Here is a 19,693-nt window from a genome sequence, read left to right as displayed (position 1 = left end):
TTAAATGTTTCACTTCTGTGTTTGGAGACATTGGATCAGCATTCTTGTCGCGTCTCCTGTTAGTACATTTTATGTAGGGAAGCTAATGATCCATAATGTATGACATTCCTGGGAGTGTGTAAACTTGTATTTTGCATTAGCATAGCATTTTTGTATGTTTTCTTATTATATTGAACTTTTATTTTAGCAATACATCAAATAAACAACACATCTATAAACATATATTATATTGAGTGGAGAACACTGTGGTGTATTGTGTACCAATTGGTGTGTACCAATTTTATTTTAATTTTTTTTGTGTTAACCTTTATTTAACTAGACAAGTCAGTACAAATTCTTATTTACAATGACGCCTACCCCGGCCAAACCCAGACGACGCTGGGCCAATTGTGCGCCACTCTATGGGACTCCCAATCACGGCCGGATGTGTTGCAGCCTGGATTCGAACCAGGTACTGCAGTGTGTTAGACCACTGCGCCAGTCGGGAGCCCAGTCAAAGTCAACATGTATTGTATGTTGACTTTGACATGTTGTGGCTTTCGAGTGCCTTGTTTGCTATTCATACACATATTTCATTAGGAATTAGGGATATACACACATAAATATATAGCAATCAAAGAAAATATTTCAAAAATCTCTCAAATGAATACTCTGCAACCATTAAAACAACTGCATTAGCTCAGATTTACAATATAAAATCATATAAATATAAAGACTGGTATTTCACTTACTTCACTTAAATTGACTGGTTGAAACAACATTTATCGTTCGATTTTCACAGATTTCTTTCTTTGCAAGTTGAACGAGTGGAAATACAAAATCGATCGTGCATACTATGTGGATCTTTTTAGGATATGAAAAAGGATTTTATCAAACAAAACTACACTACATTTTATCTCTGGGTCCCTGAGGATGACAAATCAGAGCAAGATTTCAGAATGTAAGTAAGTGATTTACCCTTCAGATGTGAATGAATCAAACCTGTCGCCGTGCTAAAAGTGTTTTGTTGTTGTGCACTCTCCTCAAACAATATCATAGTATTTTTTCCCGCTGTAATAGCTACTATAAATTGGACAATGCGGTTAAATAAACAAGAATTTAAGCTTTCTGCCCATATAATATATGTACCGTTGAATTTTCTTATTTATTTTTTACATTTTAGTCACATTATGCATATTGAGCAACAACTGTCCCGTTGACAGGACACCGGTCCGTAAGAAGTTTTAAGGCCAGATTGTTCTTCAAGATGTTCAAACGTGACCAACAGGGTCAAATAATAATCACAGTGGTTGTAGAGGGTGCAACAGGTCAGTACCTCAGGAGTAAATGTCAGTTGGCTTTTCATAGCCGAGCATTCAGAAGTCGAGACAGCAGGTGCGGTAGAGAGAGAGAGAGTCAAAAACAGCAGGTCCGGGACAAGGTAGCACGTCCGGTGAACAGGTCAGGGTTCCTTAGCCGCAGGCAGTACAGTTGAAACTGGAGCAGTAGCATGACCAGGTGGACTGGGGACAGCCAGGAGTCATCAGGCCATGTTGTCGGTAGAGGGAGAGAGAGAGAGAATTAGAGGGAGCATACTTAAATTCACACAGGACAGCAGATAAGACAGACTGACCCTAACCCCCCGCTACATAGACTATTTCAGCATAGATACTGGAGACTGAGACAGGGGTGGAGTTTGGGGGACACTGTGGCCCCGTCCTACGAGACCCCCGGACAGGGCCAACCAGGCAGGATATAACCCCACCCACTTTGCCAAAGCACAGCCCCCACACCACTAGAGGAATATCAACAGACAACCAACTTACTACCCTGAGACAAGGCTGAGAATACCCCACGAAGATCTCCTCCACCACAGGAGCCAGAGGGAGCGCAAAACCAGACAGGAAGATCACGTCTGTGACTCAACCCACTCAAGTGACGCACCCCTCCTAGGGACGGCATGGAAGAGCATCAGTAAGCCAGTGACTCAGCCCCCAAAACAGGGTCAGAGGCAGAGAATCCCAGTGGAGAGAGGGGAGCCGGCCAGGCAGAGACAGCAAGGGCAGTTCGTCGCTCCAATGCCTTGCCGTTCACCTTCGTACCCCTGGGTCAGACTACACTCAATCATAGGACCTACTGAAGAGAGGAGTCTTCAGTAAAGACTTAAAGATAGAGACCCAGTCTGCGTCTCTCACATGGATAGGCAGACCATTCCATAAAAATTGAGCTCTATAGGAGAAAGCCCTGCCTCCAGCTGTTTGCTTAGAAATTCTAGGGACAATAAGGAGGCCTGCGTCTTGTGACTGTAGCGTACGTGTAGGTATGTACGGCAGGACCAAATCGGAGAGATAGGTAGGAGCAAGTCCATGTAATGCTGAAATTGCCAGGTGGAACTTGGTGTGAGGGTGTGTGCGAGTTATTAGATCATTAGATTAATAAGCGTGAGTGCGCAGTGACGTCTGTTTGAACAAGTGTATTTGATTATTATGGCCATTTGTTTGTTTTAACGCGCCCATCTCTACCTATTTATGTAACCACACGGGATTGGATTAAATACCTCATCCAAGTCTGTGTGGTTCCTCCTTCTGAAAAGACCCAATCTGTGGCAGTCACAACCTCAAATAATTGGTCCTAATAATTGGTCCTAATACTTATAATATTTTGGTTATTATGTGCTAAAAGAAGAAGGATTTCCTTGTTACTAAAGCCAATTCTAAAGTATAGTTTCCCCAGTCATCTAACTCAGGCATTTCAAAGGTGGAGCACACAGCAACAGGAAGCCAGGGAGGTATGCATTTATTAACCAAATCTCCTACTTTAATCTGGAAATACAACTGCGACTTTATTCAAAAAAATATTGCCACTTTTCTCGAAATATTGTCACTTTATTCACAAAATATTTAAAAAAATATATTAAAAAAAAAAACTTCTTTATTCTCGAAATGTCGACTTTATTCTCAAAGTTTTTCAAGTTTATTATGTACAATCCGTGCCAAACGAAAATCCAAGTACCACCACCCATAATGTATTTTTTATTTTTTTGGTCTTCACTTGGGCCTAATAGTCTTCCATATCATGCATGCCAAAAATCTGAGGGGGCATAAATTATGTGAGGATACATCAGAGGTGGTCTGAGGGGGGCTAGGCCCCCATTTAGAAGTTGGAGAATTTATCATTTTCCAAACACCTCAAACTGCTTTTTCCTGCAATCTAAAGCCATAATCACTATGCTTAATTCTATGTCATAAATATGTTTATTTTTCTGTATATTTAAGCATACAGTGCTTACATTCTCCAACGATTGCTCAGTTTGGCCGGACGGCCAGCTCTACGAAGAGTCTTGGTGGTTCCAAACTTCTTCCATTTAAGAACGATGGAGGCTACTGTATTCTTAGGGACCTTCAATGCTGCAGAAATGTTTTGGTACCCTTCCCCAGATCTGTGCCTGGTTCTTTTTTTAAATAATCTAAATATGCTTCTCCGCATCTCTGCTGAAATCAAGGTAAAATATTTAAAGGAATGTGAGTCTTATTCAGTACATTTAGTAATTGCTTGCTTTTCTAAAGTTTACCAACCTTGCCAGCAGGCATGCCAGCTAAGATAGTTAGACAAGCTAGCTACTCTAACTTGATTGATAGCCTGAAATGGCTTCTTGGTGACCAGTTATAAGTTTTTTTTTGACAGGGCAAATCTGAGGGGGCCTACTTTTTTCCAGTAGGCCCTATCCAAAATGGTCCATAATTACGCATGAAATTACGCATTGCATTCGAACACATCTTGAACCCTCTAGGCGCTGCTCAAAAGTTTTTCCATTGTGTACTAGGCTGAAAGTAGTTGCAATAAATTGTAAGAAACAGGCCTGGGCATATTATCATGCACTGACCAAATACCCACTGAGAACAAACGTCTGTTCAAAGTCTATTTTTAATTTACATTTGGTTGAGTTGTCAGCTAACATGAATTCAATGTGAAATCAACCAAAAATCCATCACATTGGATTTAGGTTAAAAGTTGGGTAAGAAAAATACGAAATTCCCTCACGTTGATGACATTTTGCAAATCCAATCAGTTTCCATGTTGATTCAACATCATCACATTACATATATCTTTTTTAATGACATGTAAACAACGTTGGTCAGTGAGTACGTTTTTTGCCCAGTGAGTACTGTGTAGGATCCCTATTTTTACTGTTTCCAATGGAATAAGTATAGGCCTATAGCCACATCCCACTGGGCACTCCACGTCATTTCAATGTGGACATTTTTGTAATATTTACTTGAGACGTTGGTCAGTGAGATTTCAATATTTATTCACCCACTCAGAAAGACAGCCAAAAGTTTGTTGAATTCCCAATGTGTTATCATGCTCTCAACCATGTAAAAGCACAACCGAATTCCAATGGAAAAGCAATGTCAGATTTTTGGTTTAGGGCTCGTTTCAATCTGTATTGCCAATGTTCAGCGCTATAGCATGCTTAAAATGTTAAGGTAATTTCTGAGTGAGCCAACATATGCAGCGTTTACCATAAATGCAGGAACAACAACCTTTAAATTTCAATCGCACTATAGCTCTGAACTTCGGTGATACAGATTGAATCAAGCCCTTCGTTGTCATCTAAATGTGTTTATCACTGCGCTTTCAACCATTTAAAACCACAACAAAGTTCAATTGGGAATACAATGTCAGATATTTTGTATTTATGCATCTATTTGACGTGTTATCACCTTCACAGACCTGCAACCTTAGCATGCTATTTTGAGTACGCATGCTTTCTGTGATTACATAAGATTACATTTATAGTTGATTATACAACGGGTGGATATAATCCTGAATGCTGATTGGTTAAAACCGCATTCCAGCCGGTGTCTATTCCAGAAGTTACGGCTAAATATTTTACTTTAAAATGCCTATTTACAATGTTCCATCTGACTGCTGTGGTGGTTCATTTCTTTACTATCAAATGAGGAGAGACAAACTTATCACACAAGTCAGAGTTATACTTAAACTGAATATTTATTAGTGAGAGCTTTGCAATAGCGATGGCTGGTCGACGAATCACCGTCTCTGATGATTCGTTAAGAGCGCCGAGACAAAAGTACAAAGGTCTTTTATAGCCAAGATACACCCCTTTCAACCTACGTGACGAACAACAGATATATAGAATGGGTCACAAGGTTCAGATTTGTATGAAAGATACCTATAATACATAGCAGACAGTATCTGCTGTGTCAACAGTTTTCATTGTATAGACCAGGGTCTGGCCCTTCGACTCCAAACTGGAGCCATCTCTCCCTTGTACGGTATAGAACAGAAACATTAACTCATGCTCTGGAATGCTCTTTAGGTTTTATCACCCAAAAGACATGGTAAATCTCCTGTCAGTGTTATCTCCCAGAGGCCCATCCTCAGTAGAACACACACACAATAGTTAACAATACTCTTATTCTGTTGAATAAAACAACCATTTGATGCAATAAACGTATTATAACAATCTTGCAATTTTGCCACCATACTGATCAATCTACTTCGTCATCAGCCCAGCCAGGCWATTTATAAAAAAGCATCTAGACATTATCTCACATTTCTTTTAGAATGTCATTTAGTTTTCAACAGYGGAGATTTGTATTAACCTTGCTGTCTGTCTCCCCGACAATTGCAACATTGTTTCAATATTTATATTAAATCTCCAACTGTCCCATAGTAATGAATGTGTCGGGACGAGACAGACAGGCAGGCAGCATTTCTCAGCCAGTCGAAATTATGAATCAGCTGGCATAATTTTTGTGGATATATACAAATAAATGTCCCTTGAAAAAGGTCAAATTAAATGAAGTGCAGCTAGTTTGCAGTCTTTCCAGCTTCCGTTTTAAGTGATTGTGTTAGCTGTGTTGTTGGCTAGCTCCTCTGAAAACAGTGTCCTGACGAGTGTTAGGGGAATTTCATAATTCCTTTATGTGCTCATTAATTAAAATCACTCTGTCTGTTTCTAAGAATTTGTAAGATTCTTATTAACATAAAATAGACAGGGAACAGTCTTATTGAAAATAGATAATAGTATTTATTATTGGAGCACGCTCCCATTTAACCACAAACAACAGTTTATATAAAAAATATGACATCATTGGTTACAGAATAAAGCTCCTCCTCTTGACCAAGATAAAACAGGTTCAAAAGTTCATTCCAACTCACCAGCGCACACACATGACACACAATATCATTTATTCTCCTGAAGGCTCACTATAATTTATTACCACTTTAGCAGACAACCCAAGATAATGGAAGACCTAAGAAGTTACTCACTGCCTTATCTAAACATCTCAGGGCTAAGTTGGGTCGGTTCAACCATAGTTTAACGATCCYTTTGGCTTACKTTATAACCCACACCACATACCTCTCTAACTAAGTTGGAATGGTGTTTATTATGTTTTAATTACTCCYTGTTCATGCTACATAATCCCTTCCTTATGAATTAACATTATTAATCAGATATAATAATACAGGGTTGAGTTCAATTAGTTATAGTTTTATCTAAATGTAGACATTGTTTAGTCATTATTCATAAAATTCTTAACACGAGTGAGCACATTTTCTATGCCAGGCGAAATCACGCCTCATTAGCTCATTGTTATGGATGTATCCAAATAAATAGAAAACATCTTAAACAAATTCAAATGCAGCTACTTTGTGGTTATTCTGGCTGCACTGTTTGACGTGACTGTAAGTTAGCCGTTGTTGGCTAGCTAGCAAGCAAGGGATAACAACGTTGCCAGCCAGTATGGCAATGGAATATTATGAATGAACGACTAACTTCCTGTATCCATTGATACAGAACAAAAAGACAGAACTACTGGGTTGCGTCTATGGCAACCGAACCAATAAAACAAACGAGCAGCCGGCTTCGGTAGCAACCCTAGATTTGTGTCGGGACTATATCTTGTGGAAGGATGAAATAGTATGAATAAATTCATCAAAATAACTTTTAATGAAAATATGGCTTAACTTAAGGCTATTTACTATATGGCAAAAGTGATATTGAGTTGTCAATGCAACCAAATATCAACATTTGAAGGAGATGTATATTTTGCGGCACTGACTTATTCTGTCTTAAATTCCAGTTAGTCTACAAATATAAGTTAAAGGATTCAATCAAATCAGACTTTAAATGTACTTTAAATACAGTTTTATTTGATTTAGTCCTATTATTTAACTTATATGTTTGGTTGAGATGGAGACTGAAATCCAACATATCAATTATGAATTTGTAGACCAACTGGAATTTAATCCAGACTAAGTCAGTTGCACAAAATATACATCTCTTTCAAATGTTGATATTTGGTTGCATCGACAACCAAACACAATTCAACATCCAGTTTGTCTACAAATTAATAATTAATATGTTGGATTCACATCTCCATATCAACCCAAAATCTATGTTAAAGAATACGACTAAATCAAATCAAATTGTATTTGTCACATGCTCCGAATACAACAGTGAAATGCTTACTTACAAGCCGTTAACCAACAATGCAGTTTTAAGAAAAATATGTGTTAATAAAAAAAATAGAGAAGTAAAAGTAAGAATTAAAAGTAACAAATATTTAAAGAGCAGCAGTAAAGTAACAATAGCGAGACTACAGTTGAAGTCGGCAGTTTACATACACCTTAGCCAAATGCATTTAAACTCAGGTTTTCACAATTCCTTACGTTTAATACGAGTAAAAAATTCCCTGTCTTAGGTCCGTTAGGATCACCACTTTATTTTAAGAATGTGAAATGTCAGATTAATAGTAGAGATAATGATTTATTTCAGCTTTTATTTCTTTCATCACATTCCCAGTAGGTCAGAAGTTTACATACACTCAATTAGTATTTGGTAGCATTGCCTTTAAATTGTTTAACTTGGGTCAAACGTTTTGGGTAGCCTTCCACAAGCTTCCCACAATAAGTTGGGTGAATTTTGGCCCATTCCTCCTGACAGAGCTGGTGTAACTGAGTCAGGTTTGTAGGCCTCCTTGTTCGCACACACTTTTTCAGTTCTGCCCACAAATGTTCTATAGGATTGAGGTCAGGGCTTTGTGATGGCCACTCCAATACCTTGACTTTGTTGTCCTTAAGCCATTTTGCCACAACTTTGGAAGTACGCTTGGGGTCATGTCCATTTGGAAGACCCATTTGCGACCAAACTTTAACTTCCTGAATAATGTCTTGAGTTGTTGCTTCAGTATATCCATATCATTTTTCTCCCTTGTCTATTTGTGAAGTGCACCAGTCCCTCCTGCAGCAAAGCACCCCCACAACATGATGCTGCCACCCCCATGCTTCACGGTTGGGATGGTGTTCTTTGGCTTGCAAGCCTCCCCCTTTTCCTCCAAACATAACGATGGTCATTATGACCAAACAGTTCTATTTTTGTTTCATCAGACCAGAGGACATTTCTCCAAAAGGTACGTTTCTTGTCCCCATGTGCAGTTGCAAACCGTAGTCTGGCTTTTTTATGGTGGTTTTGGAGCAGTGGCTTCTTCCTTGCTGAGCGGCCTTTCAGGTTATGTCGATATATGACTCGTTTTACTGTGGATATAGATACTTTGTACCTGTTTCCTCCAGCATCTTCACAAGGTCCTTTGCTGTTGTTCTGGGATTGATTTGCACTTTTCTCACCAAAGTACGTTCATCTCTAGGAGACAGAACGCGTCTCCTTCCTGAGCGGATGACGGCTACGTGGTCCAATGTGTTTATACTTATTACTATTGTTTGTAACAGCTATGAACGTGGTACCTTCAGGCGTTTGGAAATTCCTCCCAAGGATGAACCAGACTTGTGGAGCTCTACAATTTGTTTTCATAGGTCTTGGCTGATTTCTTTTGATTTTCCCATGATGTCAAGCAAAGAGGCACTGAGTTTGAAGGTAGGCCTTGAATTTTCCAAGCTGTTTAAAGGCACAATCAACTTAGTGTATGTACACTTCTGACCCACTGGAATTGTGATAGTGAATTATAAGTGAAATAATATGTCTGTAAACAATTGTTGGAAGAATTACTTGTCATGCACAAAGTAGATGTCCTAACCGACTTGCCAAAACTATAGTTTTTTTTTTTTTTTTAATTGTGGAGTGGTTGAAAACGAGTTTTAGTGACTCCAACCTAAGTGCATGTAAACTTCCGACTTCAACTGTATATACAGGGGGTACCGGTACAGACTTTTAAATAATGGTAACATTTGATTTGCTCTGTTAAACCTACCCTTTGGAATGACTTCGATAGCAAAAGTAAATATATTTGGTTATTAAGAGATCTCTTAATAATAATTCTCACTAGCACATTGGTTGTAGTCAGTGACAAATATCATGGCTGGGCTTGGTTAAAATCCTGTTTGGGAGACCAAAAGGAAGCTGTAAATCAATTATCCAGTAGGAGATGCTGCCCATTCTATTTTTTTTATCTGATATTGGATATAACGTTGAAGATCTGACATTGTTTCAAAGGTACAAATTCAACATATTTTATACAAGCTTTGTCTATGTGGAAATTTCACCCTCAAAAACTTTTCAAATCAAATGTACACTGAGTGTAAAAAAACATTAGGGATACCTGCTTTTTCCATCACATAGACTGACAAGGTGAATCCAGGTGAAAGCTATGATCCCTTATTGACTTAAATGTAAACCCACTTCAATCAGTGTAGATGAGTGGGAGGAGACTGGTTAAAGAAGGATTTTTAAGCCTTGAGACATGGATTGTGTATGTGTGACATTCAGAGGGTGAATGGGCTAGACAAAAGATTTAAGTGTCTTTGAACGGGGCATGGTAGTAGGTGCCAGGTGCACCGGTTGGAAAGGAAAACAGCGTCAGGCAAGGAAAACAGGCACAACAGGATAACAGGATCTGAATAGTAACAAACGGCTAGAAACGTAGACTGACTGATCAGAGATTACGATCTGGCAGCTGGAAGGGGCAGGGCTGAGTATTTGTAGAGATCTTGATTATGGAACAGGTTGCAGCTGGTGGGGATCTGCTCTGACTCCAGCACACCTGTCTCCGCCCACACAATCACACACACACAGAGAGAGCGAGGGAGATGGAGAGAGTACTGGGGGAGTGGCGGCAGGTCAAGGAGACACAGGATGAGCAGTAGAGGGCGTTGCCGGAGCAGATGTGACAGGCGAGCCAGCTGCCTGCAGACTGACTTCGGTCGTCAGTTGAACGGTGTTTCCTCCTACACATTGGTGCGGCTGGCTTCCGGGTTAAGCGGGTGGGTGTTAAGGAACGCGGTTTGGCGAGTCATGTTGCGGAGGACACATGACTCAACTTTCGCCTCTCCCGAGCCCATTGGGGAGTTGCAGCGATGAGACAAGATTGTAATTGGATCGCAATTTGGATATCATGAGAGAAAGAGGGTCAAAAGAAAGAAAAAAAGAATGGTCCACCACCCAAAGGACATCCAGCCAACTTGACACAACTGTGGGAAGCATTGGAGTCAGTGTTGGCCAGCATCCCTGTGGAACGCTTTCGACACCTTGTAGAGTCCATGCCCTGACGAATTGAGGCTGTTCTGAGGGCAAAAGGGGGTGCAACTCAATATTTGGAAGGTGTTCCTAATGTTTTGTACACTCAGTGTATTTTCCACGTAGATTTCACGTTACAATACATTGACAAATAACATTGATTCAACCAGTTTGTGCCCAGTGTGATGGAAGGTTGTRTCAAGAAATGTTTTACTTTTGACTACAGAGGAGGATGTCGCTTCAACCATGACCTGACCTCGGGGGACAACAGCAGAGTCCTGAAAGAACACGGACTGGAGAAACTGAACAAATCTGAGCTGTGCACTCTGCTGCTTCAGAATGATGGCTTCTTCTTACCACCAGTACGTAACACTGCAGTAGGCCCCTTTGCTAAAGTATGCTCTGTTTGGTTAAGGCCTTGTGTTTAGTGATCATGATCTAAATTAAGTTCATGTTCCTCCAATCTTGTGCTGTAGTGTGCAGAAATATAAATGGAATATCCCAGAATATTGTGTGTGTGTACTCATACATGCATGTGTATGTGTGTGCCTGCATGCGGGTGTGTTTGTGTGTATTTTTTTCTCATACAAACATTTTCCTTCTGCAAGGTGTGCCACAACTACAACAMCGGTGTTGGAGAGTATGGCAAATGCCAGGATGGCGAGACATGCAAGAGGCTCCACATCTGTGAGATGTATCTCAGGGGTAACTGCAACTGTMCCAGGTGTCATGATTTCTACGAACCCCACCCATTAAAAATCCTGCAGGACAGAGGGGTGCCCAATGAGCTCATTGCCTCCCTGAAGTCTGTGTATATGAACATGGAGTGGTTGCAAAAGCAAGACCATGCCAAGCAAGGCAAGGGGCAACATCAAAGAGGTAAAGCTAATGCAACCGCTAACACATGTAACAAGTCTAACAGAGGCCCACCGAGTAGTCACGATAAGGGCTACACTGTTATTAGCATGTTAACTCATAAGTCATTAAATAATCATTAAATAAAGTGAGTTTGTATAATTTATTGTATCATTTAGTGGAACCTAATGCTACTTCCTAATATCTTGTAGGTGTCAGAAGAAATAGTGTGTGATTATAGAGGCATTCTCATAACAGCAACCCACCTCTCACATGACCAGGGCCCACTTTGGGGCCCAAYTCATGGTTTAAGAAAACCTGGGCTAGAGTATAGGCTGCTAAATAAAATATCCAGTGGCACTGGCTTACCCATTGATAAAGATAGCATGAATATACGTAGGCTACTCACCGGTGATGGCCGATTTGCTTGTGCCAATAAAAAAAGCTGTGCTGTTCGCTTAATATTGGGAGTTGTTGAGAAAACATTTGGTAGCTTCTGCAGACAGATTAGTCTTCTCYTTCCAGCAAGAGGCATTTGCTTTTCAAACTACATTTTTCCCGCGATTGTATTTAKACATTTACAWAAGGCCTATAGCTGACAACCGCAATGATAGAAATAGAATCCATAGAACGGTTGTGTCCATTGAAGTCAGGACTGGCAGCCATCTTGAATGTACTCATGAGTTTACCAGACAAATTGCCAGGGTTAGAGGTTCCAAGACCCTTCCATTGATTCTATTTCTATGGCCACAATGCAACAAGCAGTTGGATATTTGGCGCGCTTGCTGCCCAAATTGCATCTCTTTGGTATATTATTTTGAATGCTTTTTTAAATGTCTATACAGACAGGAGTAGGCTAATTATATATTTTTGGAGGGTGCTGCAGCAACTCCAGCACACCTATTTCCCGCTCCTATGATTGCCAGATTCAGGGCGTTCAAAGAGATTGAGCATGATGCTGCTACTGCCACCGTTAACATAAGCCAGCGGTCCAACAGACCTCATCAAGGTAATGGCAAGAGGAAAGGGGGATACCTAGTCAGTTGTACAACTGAATGCATTCAACTGAAATGTGGGTTAACTGCCTTGTTCAGGGGCAGAACGACAGATTTGTTCCTTGTCAGCTCAGGGATTCGATGCGGCAACCTTTCGGTTACTGGCCCAACGCTCTAACCACTAGGCTACTGCACGTAGCATGGTGGTCATGCAGTTATAGCCCATAATTGATGACAAGAATCAATACGTAGGTTAATTGTGGATTTCTTGTTTAAAATAACCTAGAATTTAGCAGAAACATTTTCATGTGCTCAGTTACAGTGTATTTACATGGTTATTAACTGGTATTAAGATCCGATGAATGATGAACATTCCCAGTCACAAGCTATGAAAATGTATAGATGTTGATTCTATTGGCATGGTAAATGAAATGTCCTGTTCTCTTTTTCAGATAAAACTGAAATATGTATGTACTTCATCAAGGGCAGTTGCATACACGGTGGTAAGACAGCATTTTCAAAGCATCATTTTATGAATAATCAATGCTTATAGCTTAATAAACATAAGACTTCAACACCTAACTTTACTCATATTTCAGATAAGTGCTTTAAAGCCCACTCTACCRTGCCCTACCAATGGGAGGTGAGGGAGGGACTAAACTGGACAGCTCTCCAAGACAACGAGGTGATTGAGAAGAACTATTGCGACCCAGCAAAGACATACAGGTGGGCTCTTCGTTTAAGAAGAATGAACTTGAATGGACAGTAACACGTAGGGCACTTGGTCAATGGTGGGCAAATGTTGCTAGTTGCTAATACGATGAGTTGTTAATGCCATATACGCTTCTAGTTAGTGTGATATACAGCTTCTCCTATTGTGATTGCTGATTGTCTTTTATTCTCTCTTGTCTAGTCGGGGAGTCCAGCCTGTGTGTTTCGATACGATGACCTGCGGTCTGAACAAAGCCCGGCGTCTCTCCACCGTCTCCTCTGTGCTACAGCCTATGTTCATCCTCACCACGGAGTGGGCCTGGTTCTGGGAGGATGAGTGTGGAAACTGGATCCAGTACGCATCAGCAGTGAGTGACGACGAGCAGTGTTGAATAGTGATGGTTGAATAGGACAGAGTTCAGTCCCTCTTTAAATCAAAATTATGCAAATAATGCATAACCCCCATGTTTTCTGTCTTGCCCTACAGAGCAGTGGACGCAGGGCAGCCACCATCACCAGTGAAGACCTGGAGAAGAGGTTCCAGGAAGACAACAAGGCTGTGATGGARTTCACCGCGGGGTCACAGACCTATGAACTCAGTTTCCCAGGTGAGCACAGATGACGTGATATCCAAGATAAACCAACTGCAGCCTTAAAACCATATATATACATGGTTTATTACGAACAGATATGCAGTGATTCTTACAGCTACCACTGTATGTGACCAATTGAGATAGTTCTGGATGGAGTCACTATGGCAAAACAATGACATCTGCATGTGACGTAAACTGTCTGTTGTTACAACAGCTCTGCTCCTTTTCAGACATGATTCAAACAAACAAGCAGTACAGCACCAAGAAGGTTGTGAGAAGACGGCCTGTGTTTGTCTCTTCAGCTGATGCACAAACTATCAAAACCAGGTAAGATGAAGCTGTGAATGTATTTTGTATGGATCAATTTGCTCTTGAAATCACTCTCCTGGGGATTGTTCACTCACTTCACCACTAGGCTCCTCGTGTGTTCTCTTGCCTTGAAAGTAGTCTATAGAAGAGGAGTAGTTGACTRTAAATAATGATTTCTGTTAGACCAGGGTTTCCCAATCTCGGTCCATGGCCCCCACTGGGTGCACGTTTTGATTTTTGCCGTAGCACTATAGCCTCGTACGAACCATCCTGATCACGCAAGCTTACATTCTGTTTCGCCACACGGATACAGTCTGGCAACAACCAGATTCAAACCGTTTGRGCACATCCCTCTCCCTCCACCGTATGGCCGGACCAATCAGCGTCCTCTRATAATCTGTGGGGTGGTTTAGTTGATGATGACAACGAGAAGCRCCTGGAGGTTGGTGTGKATGCTGCTAATAGCAGCAGTTATATAAGAACTGGAGGGAATAGCTTAATTGAAAGAACAGCAAATATCTGCATTGAAGGATTTTCTTGGGGGAGAATATGTTTTTGCTCTTCTCCTGACTGGATTTGGCAAGAGCTCGATTTATCAGCTAGCTCTGCTGGTAGGCTRGCCAATAGAATAAGTCAAAATTCACCCAAGGCTGAAAAATGGCCAAGGAACGTTGGCTGAGCTGGAACACCAGCGCKAATAGCAAATTAATTGAAACGAACCTTCGCTAAGCCTCTTCTGACTAAAGTGATACTTAGAATTCCATTTCCCCTAAATGGCACCAAAAAAAGTATTCATTTTTATTTTACAACTACAATCTGTACTTAGGATAAAACTGATAAATARCAACTCAATGTCAAGTGTGCTTACATCTGCGTAACAAGGAAGTAGGGAAAAATTGWAACTTCTGACTTTTTCTGGTCTAGCGATCGGTGACCGCAGAGCTCGCTGCCCAGACTTGCATCATTAAAAAGAGGAGATTCTCCTGATATTTTTTTTTATGTCCGATGTCAAAAAATCTAAATATACACATTGTGGGATATTTGGAGAAGTAGACAGACATGTCCCTGTACAATTTCCCCATAGAGAAACAATGGGGCAGCCTCGTTCCAACGGTAATGTGTGATTTCTGACATTTTAAAGACTAGCGTTTGATGACAGCAGAGCTCGCTGCCCAGCCTTACATCATTACAAAGAGGAGATTCTCCTGATTAAAATGGTGTCAGATGTCGTGTCTTTGGCATCATTAAAGTGAAGACTGTTATTTATCAAATCAATTCTCTGTAATTATTATTACATGATTAAACTAATCATGTAAATGTAATTAACTAGGAAGTCAGGGCACCAAGGAAAATCTTCAGATTACAAAGTTATAATTTTCCTAATATAACTCTTCAGATATTTTAATATCTGATCAATTAGTCTTCTAATTAATGAATTATTCTTTACCTCACRTTAGTCTCATTCCAAACATCGTAAATTGTTGGTTATCTGCACGAACCCAGTCTTTACTATGAATCATCCATACATCAATTGTCTTAATCATTTATTTACTAACTAACTAAATAATCACAGAAATGCATAAACAAACAAACAAACAGTAGATATGGTTACAAGGAAATGATATGGGAGGTTCCCTAGTGGGCTAAGCCGATATGACTGCTTGGTGGACAAAGGGAAGTGGGTGTGAACTGAGAACAGGCGGGAATTACAAAAGAGTCACTACACAGTTGATAATTATATTAATTGAAATTCTAATCCTTTGCACATGAACGCTCTCTCATTCGGGAATAATTGCAATCAATATATATTTACGCTCAGTGTGTCGTCGTGATCTCTGTTGGAATYGTCCGTCTTTCTGTTGGAACGTTCATCCGCGCATCKCTCTCTCTGCTTCCCTGGAGTCTTTCGTGGTTAGAATGGGTACTTCAGAGTACCATTCAGAAATGTTCTTATAGAATAGATGTTTTGGCGGTTGTCGGTCTTCGCATCCCAGGTTAACAATTTCTAGCTGCAGACTAGTAATTAGTATCTAAGATTTGCTCTTATTCTGTAGGGATCGATAGTCTGAGTTGAACCATTTCCACCCGTGTAGCCAATGCTCCACGTGGTATGGTTAGGAATTCAATAACCATTACAACCTTAGCTTATACGGAGGTTTTTGTGGTCTCTACTCAAACCTTCGCCCCCTCGGTGACCGAGGTACGCATGGTCTGAAGAGGATTTCTTCAGGTGGGGGTTTTATTCGGAACAGTAGAAAAGGTCTGTCACATGAGCCAGATCATGTCTGTGTTCATGGGGGCGGGCCAATGACTTAGTTCAACTTAAAAGGGAATACAATTCTCTCACATTAACGGTTTAAAATCACATTACATGATTTCACAAATAGTTTCATATTTACTCATTCATTTTATACAATAATTAGACGCAAACCTCATAACGGAGGCTCCTGTATAAACAGAGTTATGGTAATGTGGCTGTATTGTCTTTCATGAGGTCACAAACATGAAACAAAATGAACCGTGTTGTATCTGGCTTCTCCACCGATCGTTTACACATTCTCCAAAACATGAATATTGTTCAGTTCTCAAGTTCTGTGATGTAGAAGAAGTTCCTTTGTTCTCTCTGTGTCTCTTTCTGCATGGCCAGGAGGAGAGAGTCCCCTCCAGGAATTTACGACCTGAGATAACAGAACCTGGGTATAGGAGAGAAGAGAGGGGGAAGCCACTCACTATACCCAAAGAGGGCCACGTCATGACACAGACTTGAAAATAATCAAAAGATATATATTTTGTAGATATTTGGCGAAATAGACAGACATACCCCTATTTCCCCTATAGGAAACAATGGGATGCACTCCGAAGTTTTAACTTCCAGCAATTGATCACAGCATAATACTCTGCCCAAAATGATGTACATCATTAGAAAGAATAGATTATCTTGATTGAAATGCTGTAGAACTTCAAAACATCAGAATACACACATGTATTGATATTTGGTGAAATAGACAGATTTCCCCAAAACAATGGCAGTCTTTTATTTAACCAGGTTACTATTTATCTGCAACCATTTGCCTTTTATATTAGTCTTTTTTTTGTTTTACATTTTGTGGTTGAACTGGACAACCAAATGTCTGTTTGCACTTACCTTTAGGAAGATTTATTGTTCTTCTACATTTCAGCAAAAGGGCTCCGAGCAATCACTCAAATTTCAGAGCTTTACCAGGACACTGGGACAAGGCACAAACTCCTGAAACAGGATACAAGGTATTATATTATATACAGTACATACCAGATGCAAGGAACCTGCTATTTTAGACCAATGGAGATGGCTGTTTGTTTTGTTCCTGGGCAAATAACTGCTCCAATCTGTCCCTACATGGTAGGCTAATGGTGTATTATGACTGTTTCTCTGTCTCCCATCATGTCCCTATCAGAGAGTCGACCTTCCGTGCTCGTCAGTGGAGTTTAAGGAGATTCAAGGGCTTTTTCAGAACACCATGAGAGGCTTCAGCATCTGCCAAATCGAGAGGATTCAGAACAAAGCCCTTTGGGAAGTCTTTCAGTGGTACGTTCCCTAAGACTACATACACTTTCAACTGACAATCACCTAAGTTATTGATTGGTCTAGAATATATTTATTTTTCCATATTTTTTGTTGTTGTTCTTTTTTAATTTATTTGTGTATATATATATATATATATATATATATATATATATATTTAGGCAAGTCAGTTAAGAACCAATTCTTATTTACCCATGGTGGCCAAACCCGGACGACGCTGGACCAATTGTGCGCCGCCCTACGGGACTCCCAATCGCGGGCGGATGTGCTACAGCTTGATGCTCACTTCCTGACTGCACCCACAATAATTGCACATTATACAAGCATTCTCTCTAACCCGACTAACCTTCTGTCACAAACATCATCTCAAAAATAAATACAAATCATTTATTTCCAATACATTCTGCACACTGTCTACAGTGCTTCTAGAGGACATACACTGATTGCAAGGCAAATGGATTTATTTTTTATTCTGATTGCAAGGCAAAGGGATCTCATGAAGAAGAACAACAGAGGGAGGAATGTGACGGAGAAACAGCTTTTCCATGGCACAGACTCCAAATACCTCCATGCCATCTGCCTTAACAACTTTGACTGGCGGATCTGTGGACTAAACGGAACAGCCTATGGGAAAGGTGAGCTGTGTCATGTGCTTGTGCTATTACATTTCTTTCTAATTATTAACATAAAGCGAGTTGATATATCATTGATGTAATATCTTTTCCTGTGATTAATGATTACTGCTTACCCCTTCATCTCCTAACATCCAATTTCAGGGAGTTACTTTGCCCGTGATGCCAAATACTCCAACAGCTACACTGGCCAATCAAATATGAGATCCATGTTTGTCTGTCGTGTGTTGGTGGGAGATTACACCAAAGGGCACTCCCACTACCTCCGGCCCCCCTCGAAGGATGGAGGGGACACCATCTTCTACGACAGCTGTGTGGATGACGTCAACAACCCCTCCATCTTTGTGGTGTTTGAGAAGCACCAGGTGTACCCAGAGTACCTCATCCATTATGGTGAGGACGACGAATGGTCGCAAGTCTACCAGCAATACTACCGTCCAGCTCCTGTACCTGCTCCAGCACCTAGACCAGCACCAAAATACAGACCAGCACCAACCCCTGCACCTAAATCTGACAGCTCATGTGTCGTTAGTTGAGGCTGACTGTGAGGTGTGAAATGTGAACCCTTTGATATTAAACTGAGGCAAAAAGCTTTCGTGAATTAGATAAATGGATTTAGCACTCTGTTAAATGTGTTTGACAAATTACAGCTAATCTTGGGATGCACCTTACTATGATTACTAGATGTGCAATTATCCGTTTTCGACAATGCACACATTTTTGTAGTGGTATTGACTTTATATAATGGCAAATTGCGAACCTCACAACATGAAGTAGTTGTGTACATTTTAAGCTTTATACATGTACAGTACAGTACTTTTACAGTATCTGCTGATGTGCATCAGTTCAATGTTTGTACGATTACGGATATCATTCATTTTATGAATATAATCAGTCTGTTTTCTTTGCATTAATGGGTTCTGACTTCTAAACTTGAAAATATGAAATATCCTTATTCATGTCACTGAGGGAGAGAGGGGAATGCAGAACRTTTACATTCTGTCAGAACATGTTATGGTTAGACATCAGGTATCCTATGGAAAGGAGAAGGGCCACAGTCTGGTACAAGTCAACAAGACACCCGTGAGTTGGGGAGAAGTGAGGAAATTGGCCCGATGTCAAGTCAGATGAAAAGTGAGAAAGAACAGGAATCACTGAAGTCCTGTCTAGCAACGGTGATCTATTGGATGTTCAGATGTGTAAAGGAGGAGACTCGATATAGGAGGAAGGTTTAAATACGAGTATAAATATGTCTTTATCATTCAGCTGTTTGAACCATTGGGTGAATAAACTTGGTTAGAGCTTTACTAGTCGTCTGTGAGTTTTTACTCAGTTTATTTAGAATCTAACAGTTGGCGCTGCGAGCAGGGTTCACCACTATTTACAGTCCAACTAGAGAGTCCGAATCAGTGAAACAGAAGCCGGCACCAGAAACAAGGTAGGCACAGTTCCTACACCTGTTACCACTCATTCTGAAATCTTGGGGAGATGAGAATCGTAGGCTGAACAATTATAGGATACGGACCTAGAAAACCTGAGTATATTCAATAGGCCCT

The 19,693-nt window shown here is 40.4% G+C and overlaps 1 protein-coding gene across 1 annotated transcript in view; it reads left to right on the top strand.

The window, feature by feature from the left end:
* The window catches only part of LOC111949430 (protein mono-ADP-ribosyltransferase PARP12), a 28,856-nt gene extending 9,556 nt beyond the window's left edge, over window positions 1–19,300 (top strand). Inside the window, exons 2-12 of the mRNA XM_023966591.3 lie at window positions 10,707–10,842; window positions 11,089–11,359; window positions 12,783–12,833; window positions 12,930–13,056; window positions 13,244–13,409; window positions 13,529–13,649; window positions 13,865–13,961; window positions 17,123–17,207; window positions 17,378–17,508; window positions 17,989–18,140; window positions 18,282–19,300. Coding sequence (XP_023822359.1) covers window positions 10,707–10,842; window positions 11,089–11,359; window positions 12,783–12,833; window positions 12,930–13,056; window positions 13,244–13,409; window positions 13,529–13,649; window positions 13,865–13,961; window positions 17,123–17,207; window positions 17,378–17,508; window positions 17,989–18,140; window positions 18,282–18,673 — 1,729 coding nt within the window. The 3' untranslated portion in view covers window positions 18,674–19,300. The remainder of the gene's footprint in view (window positions 1–10,706; window positions 10,843–11,088; window positions 11,360–12,782; window positions 12,834–12,929; window positions 13,057–13,243; window positions 13,410–13,528; window positions 13,650–13,864; window positions 13,962–17,122; window positions 17,208–17,377; window positions 17,509–17,988; window positions 18,141–18,281) is intronic.
* The last annotated feature ends 393 nt before the right edge of the window (window positions 19,301–19,693 follow it).

The sequence above is a fragment of the Salvelinus sp. IW2-2015 genome, linkage group LG3 (genome assembly GCF_002910315.2).
Source record: "Salvelinus sp. IW2-2015 linkage group LG3, ASM291031v2, whole genome shotgun sequence".
NCBI lineage: Eukaryota > Metazoa > Chordata > Actinopteri > Salmoniformes > Salmonidae > Salvelinus > Salvelinus sp. IW2-2015.
This window is presented reverse-complemented; position numbering and strand designations above follow the sequence as displayed.